General features: G+C 42.2%; 1 protein-coding gene across 2 annotated transcripts in view; it reads left to right on the top strand.

Annotated features, from left to right (window-relative positions):
- Positions 1 to 20,634, top strand: part of ANO3 (anoctamin 3) — a 488,615-nt gene that overhangs the window by 371,010 nt on the left and 96,971 nt on the right. For both annotated transcript variants that reach the window (XM_019477060.2, XM_014602446.3), the window contains exon 6: positions 13,739 to 13,839. In XM_019477060.2, coding sequence (XP_019332605.1) covers positions 13,739 to 13,839 — 101 coding nt within the window. The remainder of the gene's footprint in view (positions 1 to 13,738; positions 13,840 to 20,634) is intronic.

The raw sequence follows: 20,634 nt of genomic DNA, 5'->3' as shown, positions 1-20,634 counted from the left end.
AGCACCATCAAACATGTGTACACATAGGAGTTGATCTATGATTACATGGCTTAAAGTGGGCTGTGTAATTTTAAATTGGGTCCTGGGAATACGTGTATGTCTTTAGTACAGCCCTCAGGCTAGGAAAGCCCAGCCACTCATCCCAGGCCCCAGTCTGCACTTTTCCTTCACTCTCCTGCTCTGCCACCTTAATGGAGCTATCTTTAGCCCTTCAATCCCCTCACCCCTGGAGAGACAACATCCTCCCCTTCTAACCTGCACACCTGCCAACCCCCCCCCCCCCCCCAAAACCAATCCTGGTAACAACCCTGATCACATCAACCTTGACTTCCAAAAGGCCTTTGATCTGCTATCCCATGATATTCTCATGGGAAAATTGGAGGATTGCAGGCTTAAGTGTGCAACAGTTAGAGTTAGATGGTTAGGAAGCTGTCTTTGGGGTAGGACCCATAAAGTTCTAATGAACATACCTCTGTCATCCTGGTGAGAAGTGGACAGTGGTGTCCTTCAAGGGTCAGTTCTTCGTCTAGTTCTTTTCATCATCTTTATCATTGATTTGGATAAGGGGGTGAAGAGCTCACTGGCCAAGTTCATGAATGACACCAAGGTATGGGGAAGCATGGTCATGCTCAGAGAGGCTGCAGATACAGGTTTGCAAATTGGGCAGATCAGAACCAGATGAAGTTCAACAACAAGAAATGTAAAGTGCTCCACCTGGGGATGAACAATTACCAACATACCTACAGACTTGGTGGTGGCAAACTGGTAATATGGTAAAACCATGACTGAAAGGGACCTACGGGTAATAATAGACCATAGTATGCATATGAGCTGTCAGTGAGATGCTGTAGCCAGCAGGAAAAATAATACTCTGGTATGAATCAATGCATCTCAAGTAAAACCAAGGAAATTATTCTTCTGCTTTACTCAGCATTGGTGAGACTGGAGGTGGAGTACTGTGTCCGGTTCTGGGCACCATACTTCAACAAGGATGTGGTAATCACTTGAGAGAGTCCAGAGAAGAGTCACCCGTATGATCAGAGACTTGCAACGCAAGCCATACAAGGAAAAGCTGAGGGACCTGGGACTCTTCAGCCTAAAAAAGACGACTGAGAGAAGACTTGGTAGTAGCATATTGCTACATCAGGGGAATACATCAGGGGCTCGGTGAACAACTGTTCACCAGGGCACCTTGGGGAAAACCAGGAGTAATGGCCGGAAACTCCTGGAAGACCATTTCAGGCTTAACACTAGGAAAAACTTCTTCACAGTTAGGGTATCCAGACTGTGGAATAGGCTCCCTCCAGAGGTGATGCAATCACCAACCCTGGAAATCTTCAAGGGGAGACTGGACAGTCACCTCGCTGGGGTCACCTGACCCCAGTTGTCTTTCTTGCCTAGTGCAGGAGGGCTGGACCCAATGATCTGGCAAGGTCCCTTCCAGCCCTTAAAATCTATTAATCTATAAACACTGCCCCCCCTCCCCCAACCAGCTAGCCTCCTACAGTCCCCTTGATTTCCTCCTGGACCCAATACCCCCCCAATCCCACCCACCCCTATCCCACCTTAACTTACTTAAATCAGGCTCCCCACACTGGCAAATGTTTGCATAGCTGGAATATGATCTACAGTCACACTGCTTAAAACTGCCCAAACATACACTATATCCCAAGAATGTCTGTATGTGGCCTGAGTCTGTGGAATTACCAGTTAATTTCTCAGTAAGGTTAACTCTTGCTATAGATGGAAGGCATGGCAGAGCGGTATGAATTATATTAAACTGGCAAGCAGCAATTTGCTGGCTGTATCTGCACAAGATGCTACTGCACAGTAACCTAAGTTACTGTGTAGTAGTACCAGTGAACACCTTCTTTGTGATACTATTGAGCAGTAGCATCATGTCACCATTTTTGCCATTTGACACTATTGTGCAGTAATATCAGGCTACTGCACAGTCAGTGTCTTGTGTAGACATGCCCAGTGTGTGTGAATTTTTTTTTTTTCTGTTTACTGAGTAAGGTAAGGTGCTGGCTACATTGAAAGCCACTGCAAATCTCATGACATTCCATGGAATTGTTTTGTTGTCCTCTTTTTCTGTCCCATTTCACTTTCTGTCCCATTTGTTCCCTCCCTAATGCCAGGGATGTGTCACAGCCAGTAACTTCCTGTGCCACCTGGAGTAACAGAAAGCAGCACTATAGCTTCTCCACGACAGTGGGAAACTGGACTGAGGCAGTACTCTAGACAAGCGCAGGTGTGCTCCAGGGGGCAAAGGAGGCACAAATGGAGGCTGGGTCAGATATTGTGATCTGCGTGGGATGTGCCATGTTTATATTCCTCCCAGGGGGTCATAAGCACTTTATCTGTACAAAGTGTAAGCTAATGTCTGCCCTGGAGAAAAAGATTCACAGATTGGACTCATGGGTATCCATGCTGCATTGCATCTGGGACCAGGAATATTACTTGGACAAGAGTTATGAGAAGCTGGTACTGGAGGGGCCAAAGGGTAATGAGGAGAAGTAGCAGCATGTGACTACTTGAAGAAGGAAGGTCCCCATAATTGTCAAGGAGTGGATTAAAGTCAGGAACCACTTTCAAACATTCTGCAGTGGAACTGCTGAGGAAGAGACAGAGGAGAAGACATCTGCAGGTATGAGGCCGAGGAGTCAGCAGCCTAGAGAGCAGGAAGTGCAAGGCTCCAAGGACAGGGGCTCCAGGACCACTGCACCAAGAAGGAAGAGAAGAGCGAGAGTGGTTGGTGACTCCCTTCTGCAGGGGACAGAGGCACCAATTTATCACTCAGATTTGGGGGCTTAGGAGGTGTACTGTCTGTCTGGAGCCCAAATTCAGGATGTCACAGAGAGTCTGCCAAAGGATAGCTGTCCTTTAGACTAATACCTCTTCCTGCTTGTCCACGTAGGCAACAATGATACTGTCAGGAATGACACTGACCAGAGCAGAAGTGACTATGTGGTTCTTGGCAGAAGGATTAAGGAGCTTGAAGCTTGGATGGCATTCTCATGGATCCTTCCCATGGAAGGCAGAGGTCCAGGCAAAGACCGCTGTAACCTGAAAATGGATGAGTCAATGAGATGGTGGTGTCAACATGAAAGCTTTGGCTTTTTCAACAGTGGGTGGATATTCTTGGGTGGAGGGCTTCTATCAAGAGATAGGATCCATTTTATGAGACTGGGAAAGAGCATCTTTGGACATTATCTGGCCAACATAGTAAGGAGAACTTTAAACTAAGTTTCATGGGAGAAGGCGATCAAAATCCTCCAGCAACAGAACATGCAGTCCAAAGGGGAAAGGACTGAAAGAAGCAATTCAACTCTGGGAAAGGGCCAAAGAGCTATGGGACTGCAACAAGTGGCATAAAAAGGAAGTGAGGAGGTCAAGATGCAAAAAACATCCAATGCATATATAACAATGTGAGATGTATGAGACATAAACAAGGTGAGTTGGAAGCTACAGCCTGTGAAAAGAACTACAATTTGATTGGAATTACCAAGACCTTATGGCACAGCTCTTATGACTGGAATGGATACATCAAGGGTTACATTTTTTCAGAAGGGCAGGGTTGGGAGAAAATGTGGTGGTGTTGCCCTGTATGTCAAAAATACATACACTTCTTCCTTGGTTTAGGAGGAACACATGGGCAAAGCAGAATGCATTTAGGTGAAGATGAAGATGGAAGAGACAGTACTGATACGATGTTGTCGATTTATTATAGCCCACCTAATCAGGAAGAGGAGGTGGATGAGGCACTCATCAAGCAGGTGACAGATCTATCCAAAAACTATGGCATGGTACTGGTGTGAGACTTCAGTTATCCATACATCTGCTGGAAGAACAATGCATCCAAACATAAAATGTCCAGCCAGTTCCTAATTAGTGTGGGGGGCAATCTTCTCCTCCAGAAAGTGGACAGTACAATTAGGGGATCATCTATCTTGGATCTATTCCTGACCAACAGGGAAGAACTGGTGGAGGATGTGAAGGTGATGGGTGACTTGGGAGGAAGTGATCATGATATGCTAGAATTCCAGATCCCAAGGCAGGGAAAGCATGAGCAGCAAAATGAGGGCACTAGATTTAAAAAAGCTGTATTTCATCTGGCTCAAGGAGCTGATAGGCATTGTATCATGGGAGGATAGATTGAAAGATAAAGACACCCAGGACAGCTGGGAGCTTTTAAGGGGCATAGTATTGGAAACCCAACAAGAAACTGTCCCAACTCAGTGGAAGCCCAGGAATGGCAAGAGACTGATGTGACTACACAAGAAGCTTCTAAAATGTCTCATATACAAAAGGAAAGCATACAGACAGTGGAAGAAAGGGCAGCTAACTAAGGAGATGTACCAGGAAATAGCAAGAACCTGCAGGGACAGAATTAGGAAGTCAAAGATAAAGAATATGCTGCCCCTGGCAAAGGAGGTTAAGGATAACAAGAAGTTCTATAAGTAAGTTGGCCAGAAAGGAAGGACCAAGGAACAAGTCCTTGGGTCCTCTGTTAACAAGCCAGGGGGAGTTCCTAACCAAAGGTACAAAGAAGGCAGGGCTACTCAACAGTTATTTTTCCTCAGTCTTCACAAAAAATTAAGCTGCCAGGCACCTAATAGGGATTATATGGATAACAAAGGGGACAACCTGAAAAAGGAAATAACAAGAGATGGCCACAGAGCTTTTATTGGGTCTGAATGAATTCAAGTCAGCAGGACCAGATGAGATTCATTCCAGGGTCCTGAAGGACCTGGCAGAGGATATCTTGGAGCCCTTGGCAATGATCTTGATGAAATCATGGGACAGGTACCAGAGGACTGGAAAAGGACCAATGGAGGAAGAAAGGTTCATCACAAACAGCCAGCATGGATTTATGAAAACCAAACCATATCAGACAAACCTGATCTTCTTTGTCAAAGTAACTACTTAGGTGGATGAAGAAAATACTGTGGATATAGTGTATCTGGACTTCAGCAAGGATTTTGACAAGGTCCTACATGACCTTCTGATAAACAAATTGGAGAAATGTGGGCTGGATAAAACTACTTCAAGGTGGATAGATGACTGGCTTAATAGATGTAAGCAAAGTATAATTATTAGTGGGTCTGTACCAGAATGGCAGGAGGTTTCAAATGGAGTCCTACAGGGGTCTGTCCTAGGCCCAGTGCTGTTCAGTTGGGAAGGATTGTAAATAAGTTGGAGGATGAGAGCACAATTCAGAAGGATCTCAACAGTTTTGGAAAGTTGGGCCAGAGGTAACAGGATAAAGTTCAAAGTGGACAAATGCAAGCTGCTACATCTCAGAAGGAATAATCAAAAACACAAATACAAAATGGGTGACAACTGGCTGGATGGCATCTCTATGAAAAAGGACTTGGGAGGCTTGGTAGACCTGAGTCTGCAGTGTGATGCAGCTGCACAAAATGCCACTGTGGTTTTGGGCTGCATCAATAGAAGCATTAGATGCAAGACATGGGAGGTGATAGTGCCTCTCTACTTGGCACTTGTTAGGCCTCATCTGGACTACTGCATGCAGCTCTGGGCTCCACATTTTAAAAAGGACATAGAGAAGCTAGAGAGGGTCCAGAGGCGGGCAAGAAAGATGATCAAGGGCTTGGAAAGCAAGTCATATGAGCTGAAGCCGAAGGATCTAGACATGTTCAGCTTGTGGAAAAGGTGCTTAAGAAAGAACATGATAGCAGTCATCAAATATTTGAAGGACTGCCATAAAGAAAAGAGAAAGCACCTTTTCCCTCTTGCTGCAGAGAGCAGAATGTGGACCAATGGCTTGAAGTTTCAGCAAAGTAAATTTAGACTGGATATCCAAAAACTTCTTCGTTGTGAGAGTAGAGAGGCAATGGAATAGACTGCTTAGGAAAGCTGTGGACTCTCCATCACTGGAGGTGTTGAAGAAGAGGTTGGACAGCCACTGGTTAGGCATGATCTAGGTGTAGCTAAAACCTATTTTCTACCATGGGTATTTCCCATGGGTTTTACTGGTTGTTCCCCTTCCCCCCTCCCCACCTTTTTTTTCTGCTATATGGATCAGGTGGTTTTCCAATCTGCCCAGAGGCACTGAATGTTGGCTACATCTAAGGCTGGGAACTTCAACTGGGGTGTGCCGATTCTTCTGCTAGGAGCAAAACTGCAGGTTCCTGACAAGAGGGTCTTGCTGTTCTGCTCAGGGTCCGATCACCATATGTGGAGTCAGATCAGATAGGTGTGGACTATAGGTGATTTTGCCTTCCTCTGTAGTGGGGGCGTGACTCTCTATCCAGGATCTCTTGAGCATATATTGTCAACATTTTATAGAAGCAAGCAGGACGTTGACTGCCGTGGTTTCCCTACATTACCTGTGGCAGATTAGGGTATTAGGTTTATATTGTGTCAGAGTTGAGGGTAGTCTTACATAGAGTTTAGATTATGGCTGTATGAGATGGTTTGGGCAAGGATGATCCTGGCTTGGGCACTCAGGCACGCGGTTGGAATAGATGATCTCTGGAGGACCCTTCCAGCCCTACTTCTCTATGACTTTCCTGTTATTTTACCATATTTTCTTTCCCTATCAGGGTTGTGCAGTTTGCTGTGCACTGGCTGTCTGATGCTGTCCAAATGGAAGTAGCTGAATTTCAACCCTAGTTCTTTGTAAATAGATTAGAACACGCTTACAGATGGAAGAAATATTGTCAGTACTGTTCTATGTCAGAGTTTCCCTTACCATTGGGCATTTGAATTAACTCCCCTCATCTGACAGTTTGTTAGAAAACAGAGGTTGCAAGACCTCACTAGGATGAAGTGAAATAAAGATATCCTGGTCACTTCTAATCATTTAAAAATGTGTTGAACAGGAGTTGATGTTTAGCCAGGCATAGTTTGCAGTGGTAGTAATCACTTGGGCATTAGTGCTTTGCTTCATTTGAAGAGTGAAGGAATGCGCAAACAATAATCCTGCTAGGAATGTTTTGCTTTGTTGTCTGTTTCTGACTTGCCTACAGAATTGACATATGTTTAGTTGATTCTAAAGTATGCTGTAATTAAATCAAAGTAATTGATGCTTTAATTGAATTAAAACTCTTTGGACACCAGCACTATAGAGCTCTGAAATTATTGGGGCAAAATTCTATATATTTTAAATGTTTTCTGCTTTTATATTCACTTTAGTTGCACTGTAACAGGCACCCTCCAAGCTGTCCTGAAAAACCCTTGTAGTTGTGTGATTTATTCTGGAGTCTTTCTAATTTTTTTATGTACATATCTTTCCTCCCCTATTACTTGTGGCTTAAAGGTTAAACACCTGAAGTATTAAATACTGCTACCAGGATAACAGAATCTTATGCTCACTGTTATGCCTTGACCTAAAATAGCATATTGTGAAAATGATTTTATTTATTTAAAGTTGAACTTAGGAAGGCTTTCAACACTGTCCGTCATGATTTTTTTCTACTAGTGAGCTAAGGAAATATAGCCTAGATGAATATATTGTAAGGAGGATGCAATTGGTCAGATCATTGTGCTTACAGACCCTGTGTCCAATAGGGAGGAGACATTAAGTTGGGCTCCTAGGGGCCTGTTGTGGGTCTGGTACTCTTTAAATCATGAATGACTTGGAGGATGGGCCTGATTATACAACTGAAGGGAATGTAAAAGTAGAAAATGTTTAAATATATGCAGTATTGTCCTAAATCATTTCAGAGATCTATAATGTTACTTTTCAAGATTTGTTTTTTAATATATGGCAAGATGAATTTGCATTAAAACATGCCAGAATAGTGTGTGTGCGCATTTTTATAAAGGAGTTGCCTAATGTCCAAAGAGTTTTAATTTGAGAAGAATGGTAAGTTTTCTGAACTGTCAAGTTCATTCCCTATATTGGAGCGTTAGAAGAAATGGTTCAGGCAAAGTGCCAGTACATTTTAGATCTGTTTTCCCTGCTTTTGGTTTTCACTATATGTAGACAATAAAACTTGTATGCACAAATTTCTAGATGATACCAAGCTGGGTGGGGCTGTAGACACTTTGGACAATAGAATTAAGATTCAGAATGACCTTGATCAACTGGAAAAGTGGTCTGAAATTTAATTAAATTTCAGCAAGGAAAAGTGAAAAGTTCTCCACTTCTGATGGAATAATCAAATTCCCAAATAAACTGGAGTGGAACTGGCTAAGCAACAGCTATTCAACTGGCAGCTCACAAGCCCCTGCAGCCACCTCTCCCACTGCTGCCTGGTGGGGGAGCCCTGGCAAGGGGTCAAACGCTGCCCATACAATAAGGAGATGGAGGAGACCACACAGTCGGAGACAGGGTGTTGTCTGTGTGAAGGGGCAAAGGCATCTGGGAGAGCTGTATACCACTGCCAGAACTGCTCAGGGAGGAGAATCCTGGGGGGGCCACCCATACAGTGTACATCCCCCAGTGGCACTGAACTTGGATAGCTCTAGACCAGGCTTAAGTTCTGCATAAAAATATGTAGGAGTTATAGTACTCTGACTCATACTATGGTTCACTGTAGTTGCAAAACAAGCCAATAGCAGCAAGCTATAAAAACAGGAGGTGCCTGTACATGTTCCAAGAGACTGAGCCGATATGTTGTAATTACAGTGCATGGGAGCAGCCTCAATCAGGTCTGCTGGAGTGTACTAATTAGCGTGCCTCCGCATCTCATGTATCAGTGTCCCTGTGCCTCAAAATGAGAGAGGGGGGGTACTTTAACTAAAACTCATTCAACAAGTTTTAGATAAAGTGCCCCTGCCACCATTTTGAAGCATGGGGAAGCTGATACATGAGATGCCTCAGGCTCTTTAATTAGAGCAACTCTTGAAGCTGCTCTAATTCAAGCAGCCCCCCACACCCCTGCTGGAGCACATGTAAAAGTGGCAAGGAATGCCATCTGCAAGTCAAGGAAAGTGATTCTTCTTCCACTCTAGTCAGCACTGATAAGGCCTCACCAGGAGTATTTTATGGCATTGCACTTTAAGAAAGACATGGAGAAACTGGGCATGCAGCAAAAGGTATTGGAAAAATAATGTATGAGGAAAAGTTGAAAGAAGTGGAATTGTTTACTATTGAAAAGAGAAGACTGAGAGGAATTTGTTAGCAGTCTTCAACTACCAGAATGGTATTTATATAGAGATTGGTGATTGACTCTACTATTAACACGTGGACAAGGACAAGAAGATCTACATTTCAAGAGGGATAATTTAGTTATAAAGTTTTTCCAGATAGTCAAACTATGAGAGTGGCTAAGCACTGGAACACGTTGCTTGGACAAGTTGTAGAGTTGTTATCAATGAAGGTTTTTAAAAGCAAGTTAGATAAACATTTGTCTGAGATTATTTAATCTGGTCTGATCCTGCCTTGAACAGCAGGTTGGACATGTTTGACTTTCTGAAGCTCCTTTGGGCCCTGTTTTTATGTTTAGTCTATAATTCCTATTGTCTTCAGTTGTGCAGGATCTGACCTTAATGGCACATTTTAAAAATTTAACTTTAAAAATAATGACTTGGGAGCAGAATTAAATAGTGGTAAAATTAATTCCCATCATAGATCACCACAAACCCACAAATTCTCACCTTTTTCAGATCCTTTGGTAAGCAGTCATGCATGGAAGGAGTTCCTGTCATTCCTGATTAAGGCTCTGAATTAGTCCAAGTAGAAACTATTACCAAAAACAACATGTAGGGTTTATATAAATAATCACAACTTTACACAAAACTTGGATAATTCTGAAACAGTTACTTTTAATGGATCTATGCAAATTAACATAAACAGAGTTTTATAATTGCTTCTGAATACATGTCCATTAACTTTAATGTGAGAAATAAAGATGATGGTTTAAGATGCTTATGTACAGTCTCTCTTTCCTAGATTAATGATAGGTGGGGCTGCTGAGAACTTTGTTCAGCGTTGCACCTGCTTATACAGAGCTTAATTTGTTCAGCTGTGTGTGTGCGCGACAGACTTACAAAAAACAAAAAGTTACCATATCTCTTCTGTGATGCATTATTTTCGATTCTTGCCATCACATTTAATGCTTGTGAAGAGGTGAGTGGGGCATGAGGGAGAGATGGAGACCTGGAGAGATACCAAAGGAGATTCCTAAGATGAATAAAACACTTGTATGTTTAAAATGATTTACATCTTACTGAATTGGCAATTTCTTTCATGTTAGTTTCTCTCAGGAACTACTGCATGTAACAGGGACCAAGCTCTGTTATGGACAGTAGGGCTAGGCAATAAAGTTAGAAAGCCGCAAAGTCCAAAATAAGAAACAATTGGCAGCTAATTAGATAATGACCCATTTGGGTGATCTCAGTTCAGAAGGAGGAGGAATCAGGGCTATATAAGCCCTGAACTAGAGGAAGGAGGTCAGTCTGACCCTTGCAGAGCTGGAGGCAGGGGCATCCTGCTCATAGCTGAGGGAAGAAGTGCTGGAACTGGAGCCTGGCTCAGGCTGTGCAAGCAGAAGTTTCTCCTTACATAGAGATGAAGGACATTGTGAATAGGCCCAGGAGGGCTGGAACTGATTGAAGCCAGGAGGACTAAGTAGGAGCCTGGAAAGGGCTTTTTAAAAGCCTTCCCCATCTGCAAAATTAATTGTGGTGGAGTTTTGCTCATTGCATTCTGTGCCATGAAGCATGGAAGTGGCTGAAGGGGGTGAAGGAGACCACCGAGGGGACCTGGGGAGGCTGCTGCAGTTGACAAAGGATTGTTAGAGGGCGGGGGCCCTCTAAGGTGCAAGCCCAGTGAGCTGAGCTGATCCTGCAGGGCTGAGGGCCCAGAGAAACAGAGCAGAAGAGTGAAAAAGTCACTGGGCAGCCTCCCAACTTTAAAGTAACATCAAAGACATGGCAGATAAGCATAGGGAGGTACCCTGATTAACCAGAAGGGAGAACAAATAGGATTATAGTGACCGCCAGGAGGTGCCACACCTGCCTTTAGTGGTAGGGCCTATTACAGTGTCTTTTTAAACAGTTCTTTGGAGGGTTGATTCTTTGTTTCCTTAGGTGCTTTGTTAATGTTCTCTTAATGTGCTTTTGTATGAAAAATCCTTTTTAAATTTTGCAGCATTAAAAAGGAAAGTCACAAACAAAATAAGGGGGTGGGACCTTAAAAGACATTGGAGACAGTGTCAAACTTCTACTGACTTTTTAATGGGAATGAAAATTTCTGGGTTTATGGAAAAAAAATCTTCTATGGAATATGTTTAAATCCTATACTTATATATGTATTTCTTGAAAGAATATTGAATACTGAATATTGTCATGGTATTTCACATTTAAAAAATGCAAGCAAATACTTCTGGAGATAAAATAATCTGAAACCACAGTATGCATTGGGGAAGAAAAATCTGGGAATAAATTATATTAAAAATCCTAAAGATTATTTGATCAGAGCTATACATAGGGTGACCATCTATTCCATTTGGAAATAGGGGACATCTGGGACATTGCCCCCTACCACCCCCCTCCCTCCCTTTCAATTCAGTGGTGTGTTTCAGGAGAGGCAAATATGGAGATGGAGTAGACTCAACGCCATCTGGTTGTCTTCCTGGGGCACCACACCTGCCACTTCCCTTCCCCACTGGACTGCACCCTGCACCCAGGACACTCATTTTAATCTATGCCCCCCATTCAGGACCAGTCTCCAAAATCCAGGATTATCCTGAGAAAAAACAGGATGGATGGTCACCCTGTCTATACATTATATTAAATACAAATCTATAATATCCACACCATGTACCACATAGACATCACATTTAATCTCATTTTTCCCTAGCAGGCTGAGACATAAAATATTTTTGATATCCCACATATCATTCCAAACTAGATTAAGTGCCCTGGGGAGAATGACTTGTGAACTACAACCAGCATCCTGACCTCTTTAGCACATTCATCTTCCCTGCTAGTGTCTGTCTCTTAATTGGAGATGTAGCATGGGTTGTATACTGCTAATCAAAGATGGATTTAAGGGAAGGGAAAAATACAGAATTATTTTTGCTGTCTTGTTTTGTGAGAGATTTGTTAAAGGGATCTGGAGCAGAGAAATTGCCTGTAAGCACTTTATGAATTGGTTTGGTTACTACAAAGACTCAGGGTATGGGAAATAATAAGCTATATTAACTTTCTCCTAATCAGTTCACAGGCAGCTCTCAGAATGGAATTACTTGAGTCAAAATGTTTTCTGTGTTCCTGGGCACATGGAGTAAGCTCAGCTAGCCCACGGTTCAGAATAAATACCATGTTACTTTAGTGCTCTCATTACTGTTGTATCCCTATTTCCAGGATGTAATTTGTAATGTATCTAAAAAGTTTCCTCACAACGATTACAATCTACAAGATAACAGGAAAAAATCATGCCCTAATTTCAAGAAAATTGTTCTGATACAATACTTTTCACATGTAACCCAGCTATTTGAAGCTCTATGAATTTGAGAGAAGGAACATTTTGAGAGCGTGTAGTTGTGAATATTGCCCATAGGTCCTCTTGTAAAATTTAGCTTTAAAATTACTAATTAGCAACAAGTAAGCAGCCAGTTACCTATGAATACGATGACCATATGGGACAATGTGAAATCTGGGACACTGTCCCTCCCCTTCTCCCCACCCCTCCTTCTCGAGTCAGCAGCGCTATTGCAGGCAGAGGTGGGGGCGAGGTGGTAGGGGCAGCTCTGGTATTACTATTCAGGCAGTTAAGGGAGTCAGTGTCCCATTAATGAACTCTGGGTCTTTACTTCACATGTTAATAATCTCCCCTTTTAATGGTCATACTAACCTATTTTAGGGCAATTTTTTCTGTTTGCTAGGACTTCCTATTTCCCAGCTCATGCTGTGCAGCCTTCCTGCCCCGTGCCCTGTGCCCCGGATACTTGTTTTAATTTTTGCCAGCCAGCCAGGACTGGCCTCCAGAATCTAGGACTGTCCTGGGCAAACTGTGCTGTATGGTCACATAGCTATAAACATTTTTAAATGTCTAAAAAACAAGCTTATTTGAAGTTAACGGCAGTTCTTTTTCTTCAGTAGAATAAAAATGCCACCCCAAGAATAGTATATAGTAACTACAATTTGTTTGAAATTTTTAAAAGTTGGTTATATATCAGGGAAATTAGTTTGTATGTATGCTCCAAGTACAGCACATTCAACCAAAATGATGGAATGCTCATCTTTAGCGGCATTTGAAACTAAACCATAGAATGCACTAAAACTCAAATTTGTGGTACGCCTACCAAAAGGGTCAACCTTTTTGGTAGGTGTACCACAAATTTGCTCCACACCTTACCCAAGTGCCACTGTGATCCCCTTCCCCTGCTCAATCTGCTGCTCTTCTTTCTTCTCCATGCCCAGGGTCCTGTTCTGCTTTTTGCTCCCTGCCCTATCTGCCATTGCGCTGTCATTTCCCCCCTCCCCACCAATCTGAGTGCCACATACACAGACTGCCTGTGCTACATGTGCCAGAGGTTGGCTGCCTCTGCAGTAGAAAAATTATAATCCTGTATTGTCAGTGGAAAAAGCCTGATGATCTCTTTGTTCCCTTGACAAGCTTACAGCATTCATTATCACATTGCAGCTGCAGTGCGTGTAGTATAATGCACTGTTCCTTACTCAGGACCCTAGAACAATGCCATTAACTTCAGTGGAAGCCAAGCATGCACACCCGAGAGCAGAATGCAGCTCTTAAACTAGACTGCCATTTGGTATGAAATTGTTAAAATATATTTTATTTTACTACTCATTGCAGCCAGCTGTTACAAACAACGATATAATGTTTGTTAAAATTCACTGTCCATGGGAGACATTGTGTAAATATGCGGAAAGAATGAACATCAGGATGCCTTTCAGGTAATGTGGAAGCTATTTAACTTTGTGGACTTTGATTTGTATGCTTTTATTTATTTATTTATTTTTAACTAATCTTTTAGGGTACAACCAAGTACATCCTCTTTTCTTCCCAATGAACAAAGCAAGCCATCTACTTAATCACAACTACTTTATTTTTTTTATTGGTGACTCCTATTTGGTAAGACCAGTTTTTTGAAGGGAAAGTTTGAATAATGCACACACCACTATCCTCTTGATGTTTATCTGTAGTATCTGTTTCATAAGATTACTGTCTTAGATTTTTCATGGACACGGGCAACTTATTATTCACAGCAAATTATGACCAATGTGTGTGACACAGACACTTTTTTTCTTCCAAACACATGGGGCACCTATACACAAGCTATGAGGCTGCTCCAGTGCTCTGGAATTGCAACTCTTTGGAGCATACTCAATTAATCGAGTCTGCTGGAGCACAGCAATTGCCACACTCCACCTGCCTCCTGAGTCTTGTATATCAGCATCTCCACACTTAAAAATGGTGGTGGGGGTGCTTGAACTAAAAGCTCATTCAACAAGCTTTAGTTCAAGTAGCCTCACTACCATTTTTAAGTTTGGGGAAACTGATACAGGAGACATGGCAGCACTTCCATTAGAGCGACTCTCTGAACCACTCTAATTAAAGCGCGGATCCCCTACCCCTAGAGCATGTGTGAAAATGTCTCTAATGCTTAAAAAATTACCTCACATGCATTTTGTAGTAAATGACAGGGACACAAATCAAAATAAACCTGTCTACAGTAAGCCAGGAAATTAAAATATGGTTCTCTCCCCACCACAGTTCACCCCCTAGGGCAGTGATTCTCAACCTTTTTGGACCTCAGGCACCCCTCACTGGACTTGAGCAGGCCTCCATAATTTATGAGAATTGACTGGCACCAAATTTCACAACCTAATTTATATATTACAATGCTTATTTCCTTAGACAGGACCTGTCTGCATAGGGGTAGGCAATCCTTCAGGCAGGGACAAGCCTGATTTGAGTTTATGTGTTTAGCTTATCTGCTGAAACTCATCATGCCTTTGGGCACTCTTAAAAGGAACTGGAAGCACCCCAAGGTGTCCTGACATTCTGGTTGAGAATCACTGATGTAGGGGGGGGAAAGGTAAGCTATTCAGAATTCCTGTAAGGTTATGGATTTGGTTATTCTGAGGGAAGGTGACAATTAAAGTCAAGGGATGGACAAATCAAAATTATTGAGCCTGCACAAAGTATGTCCTTATAGCAGCAGCTTCCTAGCATCAGCCTCAGTGCCTCCGATTTCAAGTCGAGCAGTATGGCTTGAGGAAGGAGCAGCTTTCTCATATGGCCCTCTCATATTGGATGGTATGCTTAAACTAGTACTGCATCCCTCAATGAAAAACCTGCAGGTATCCTGAAAATTATGCTGCAGTATCATGTAATGGAAACTTTAGGCTTAATCACTTGCCATACAGTTCTGTGTACGTTACCTTGAATAACAATCATCTTCCATTTTGTTTAAGGATTGTTTTTGATATTACTATTGCTTCTTTCACTTGTTAACATTCTCATTACTGATCTTTTCGCCCCCTATTTAAATTCCAGGCTTCTTGGTATTCTTTTTTTTTAAACCAATTAACAATACTGCCTTTTACCAGCAGCCTGGTTAATACATCCTTATTTAGTAATTCCACATACATTTTTCCTTTAAAAATACTTCTGCAAGATTATAAGTTCTTATAGGTTTTTCATAACATTGCACATTCCTAAATGGTAATGTTACAAGCCCTAGTCTACCTGCAGCCGCTCCCTCCAAGCAGAACTGGGGCTGATTTCACTAGGAATCACTTCAGTGGAATTGAATCACTTGGTCAATGCATTCCCTAAGAACAGAACTCCCTTCTGAGTGGAAGCACCTAACTCTTTTTCCAGACTCCCTAGTTCAGTGAATTTAAGAGTAGCAGACTAGGTAAACCACAAAAAAATGGAATATCCACTGCCCCCCTCCAACCCTCTGGAAATTCATATGCAGAAAAAGTAAAACAACCTAGATCTTGGCTACATTTCTGGAAGAGCTCCTTCCAAAGACCGTGTCAAAAACAGTCTGTGCTATACATAGATTGCTTTGGCCTTGGTTCAAACAGTTATCCCAAAATTGTCAGGTGATGAGGACTGGGCCCTATCACATCTTCCATGGGGACAATTTATCTCTGCTAGTGCAATCAGGAAGAAACTGATCCTCTCCTGAAAATTGACTACTCAGTTTTCCTTCTCTTCAAAAAGTGTCCCTTACTGCAGGTTTAATCATGGGAGGGAGACATTGTCCCTAAAATTTTAGCTAAAATTTGGGATTTATTTAGTCGTCTGTATGGTTATTTTTTGCTTATGGTTGCTGAAGAAAATCTCTAAATATCCCAGTCAGCATCTGTAAATGCAAAAGATAGATTCCGTATTTGGCTTTCTGAGAGGTTCATGAGGCATTGGAAGGTGTAGATTTCTGGAAAGCAATCATGATGGATCTACAGCAATTTCTGACAGAATTAGTGATTCTGTTTTATTTTCAACTTGGGGAGATATCCTGGATGTTTTGTCTTAGAGTTAGAGACTCCAGTATTTCTGTGGGTTTCAGCAACCATGTGTTTTGGAGCCATGCCTAAGGCCTGGTATTTCCTTCCCTCAGGATGCAGAAAGCCTCTTGATGGAAAACAGAATTATGTAGTATTCAAAGTTTGTCAGCTGCCAGTCTTATCATGGGGCAGTGATGTGGCTTGGTGGTTCAAATATTGTGATGAGAATCAGAAGTTCTGTTCCCAAGTTTGTTTCTGACTCCTGCTTTTTCCCTGGCAAAATTGCATTGGCAGTTTTGTTAATCATCTAAATTGTGCTGAACTGTAGAAGTAAAAAGTCCAATAATGTGTAAAGGTGAGGTTATGTATGAGAATGTGTATGTGGCTAATGCAGTTTTTGTCTTTTAATCTGAGCTTTCTGTTGGACCAGATTTCTGACCTTATTGAAGATCACTTTAAAATTCCAGTTTTGCTCAGCATTACTAGGACTGAACTCAATTTTCCTGTGAAAATGGAAATAATACTGTTTTCCTAGCTAATAGGGAATGTCAACATTGAATATGCTATTTTCTTTGGAATATTCTGAGGATGAAAAGTATAACTGCTCTAAGGAGAGACAATGCTAATTTATATTCAGCACTTTGAAATGTTTGAACAATATAAAAGTTTGATTGTAGTTTAATTTGAGGGGCAAAATGGAATAGTTGTGTTGGATTGCTCTAATTTTGTCACCTCAGGCAAAGGAGAGCCATCATCCCAAACACAGAAGAATGAGTTGGTGAAAAGGAGCTATTATAGCTGCCACTGGCAGTCCTGTAAACAACTCGGCCTTCTAAGAACTGCTTATTTAATTCAGTGGAAAAAAATAATAAAATAAGAGCTTGGGAACTGTTGATGTGTGATTTATAGAAGGAAACATAGCAATCCTACTCTGCCTTTGAAGTGTGCACAGTACTCTGATTAGCTAGTATGAGAATTTTATATGACGTGCAATGCAGCACAAAAATAAACCACTCTGATTAATCCTACATCTTGTGGGCTGGCTGAACTTGCATTGACTCGTATAAAAAAATAAAAATAAATCAGTGCTCCTGAAGTTAAACTAGATGGGCTTTACAGGATCCAGCAATTTAGGCATAATAATACACTTTATGTATACAAGTAGTCACAAAAAACACTCGCTGAGCTGCTACCAAAACATAGTTACCCATGTATATAAAGGCCCGAATTCTGAAAACATTTATTTATAGTATCCCAATTTACACAATTTGTTTCCAGTTTCCTAGAACTGTTCTTTTTTTCCCATCTTCTTGTTAGTAAGACTTACGTTGTATTTGTTTTTTGATCTCTTACCAGTTCTTTATCTCAAAAGATTCTGATAGAGATGGACTATTCTGAGCATCATAACATCTTATAGCCATCTTGAAAAACTTTCTAAATTAATTAAAACAAACTATGGAGGGTGCAAGTGGGTGGATCTACACGTGTGCTTAACTGCATAGTAGATTAATTTGCTGTGGTGTAAAGCGTCACAATGTACAAGTGCAACACTATTAAACTACAGCAAACTAATTTTCACTGCTGTAAGATAGTATTGAGGACCATACTAACTTATAGGAGGTGACAATAACTGCTCCTAAACACACATGTTAATGCTGAACCGAGCGCAGGTTGCACCCAATCAGCCCAGGCAGCAGGAGGACCCCTGGCTGCTACCTAGCCATGCTCTGCTCTTCGGGCACTCTCATGCCCCAGAAGCCCCTCTGTCATCTGACACCACAACCCAGAGCCTGGAGCTGACTTCCTGAGCCTGCTGCCAGCCTGGGGCTGCTCAGCCCCAGCTCAAACTGCTGTGGTCCTGAGCACATGGACACTGTGCCCAAGAGCCATTAACTCTAGTGCAAAATGCACCAGAGTTTATTGCATCACACAAATAGCATGTGTAGATGCACCCAGTATGTATGTAAACTATTTCTTAAAGTTGAAGTAGAACATTTATTATTATTATTAGTATTATTAACAATAATAATCCCAAAATGTTTTACTTGAATTGACATTTTCTAGGCAATATAACATAGTCCTGCCAGAGGCATAACTGAATAGGACTGCATCCTAGACAGTACCCAGTTTCCTCAACAGCAGAACTCGGTAGCACAAGGATGGACAGTTGAGCAGGGCACAAGCCCAGGACACTGTACCTCACCCTTCCACCCCTCCTCCCTTTTGGCTCCAGCTCCAGCAGCAGGAAAGCATAGCAGCAGTGATTGGTGGAGGAATGTGTGCCAGTGAGGGGCATTCTGGGAAATGTCATTTCCACTGGAGAGAACTCACCTTTGGCTCTGGCTTTGGATCTGAAGGCTCTGGCAGTGGGAGGAGGAAAAGCAATAGCAGTAAGAGAGTAAGAGAGGCATAACAAAGCAACCAGGCACTGGCACAGCAGGATCCATGGGGCAGCAGTGATTCCTAGCTGCCAACACACTGCCAGCACAAACCATGGCTGTGGTAACACCTAAGTTTCCCTCCCCACAAGTTGGCACTTAGGGTGGTTGCCCCAGTCACCCCACCCTAGTTATCCAACTGGGCACTGGTGCAGGAGCAGCAGCTGGAGGGACATTGCTGCTGTGGAGAGAAGTCATCACTTTTTTTGCTGCAAGGCTAAAAAAACAATAGTTTTCAGTGGCAACAAAATGAAATGTTATTATACACCTGAATTTTAGATCCCTCTTAAAGTTTTCCCTGAGTTACAAGTAAATCACTATTGATCTTTACCTACACCACAGATTTGTCAAGGACAGAACCTGCAGAGCCCTGTAAAACAGGCTGATGATGATGCCCATGGGTCTTGGACAGGACTCACATACGACACCCATGTCATATGGGCCCCATGCACTTCATGCAGGGCTTGCATCAAACCAGCCCCACAAGCTGGATCTGGCATTCTGCATTGGTCTTGTTAGGTCAATCTGTGGGCAAACCAGCCCTGTATCATTGATTCTGCCCACAGAGCATGATGAGTAGGGACCTACCTAACTTACAGCTAAAGAAAGCAATTTTTGCAGCTTGGTCACAGCCCAAGGAGCTGATTTCTCATTTTGGAGTGGCTCTGCCCCTTAGTGCTGATTGGCAGAGAGGCCCTGGGGGGGGGGGGGAGGGACAAGAGGGTGGCCACCATCTTAACTGTTGTCTGCCCTTCATGTAGCCCCACCCCTTGGCTCTGATTAGTGGAGAAGCACAAGGGGGCAGTCACCATCTTGGTGGCTGCCCTTTTTGCCACCCTGTCAGCCATTGTCTTCTCCTCCTAGGTGGACTTTGAGCCCAGGCCACAGTGGCAGCAGGAATTTCTGGCTCCCACATGGGAACCAACACTTTATTTTTATTTTTATTATTTTATTTATTTATTATATTACATAATAAATACTTTATTATATTATTTTGTTTATTATTATTATTTATTATTATTATTATTAGTTGATTTCCTGGCAAATTGCAGGCAATGCCATTTTTCATGGAGATTACCATTTTTTGCAGTTTCTTCAAAAATCACAAAACTGCAATTTAAGTAGGTCTCTGCTGATCAGTTTGACACCCCTGCTGTACCAGATTTCCCCCCACAGGTAGTAAATGAACTCTGCCCATTTTCCAGTAACATCCCTCTACCCCACTCTGTTCATATAGCAGTAGAGTAGAAGCACCACAGAAATTTCTTTCCCTACTACATTATAATGCTTCTACCATCACTGAAGTCTATGTGAACCTGCCACCACAAAGGATCACACCTGAATACATAATATGTATATATGGAATTTCAATATAATAAATAATATAAAAATGTTAATTATCTGAAGGTAAAAAAACCCAAACAAACAGGTGTACAATTATTGCCACTTTAAACATATGTTTGAATGATGCTTAAAACCTGATGATGTTTAACACGGAGAAATGTAAAGTGCTCCATCTGGGAAGAAATAATTCACGACACATTTACAGGCTCAGCGGTACCATGCTTGCCAGTGCCACAAGTGAAAGAGACCTGGGGGTTGTGACCACAGAATGAACAAGTGTCACCAATGTGATGCTGTAGCTGGCAGAGCAAATGAGACACTGGCATGCATCTGCTCAAGCATCTCAAGCAAAACTAAGGATGTCATCTTCCCCCTCTACTCAGCCTTGGTGAGACCACAGCTGGAGTACTGTGTCCAGTTCTGGGCACCGCACTTCAGGAAGGAT

This window comes from Alligator mississippiensis, chromosome 2 (genome assembly GCF_030867095.1).
Source record: "Alligator mississippiensis isolate rAllMis1 chromosome 2, rAllMis1, whole genome shotgun sequence".
Lineage (NCBI taxonomy): Eukaryota > Metazoa > Chordata > Crocodylia > Alligatoridae > Alligator > Alligator mississippiensis.
The sequence above is the reverse complement of the archived record's forward strand: the minus strand, read 5'-3'. Positions and strand labels throughout refer to the sequence as shown.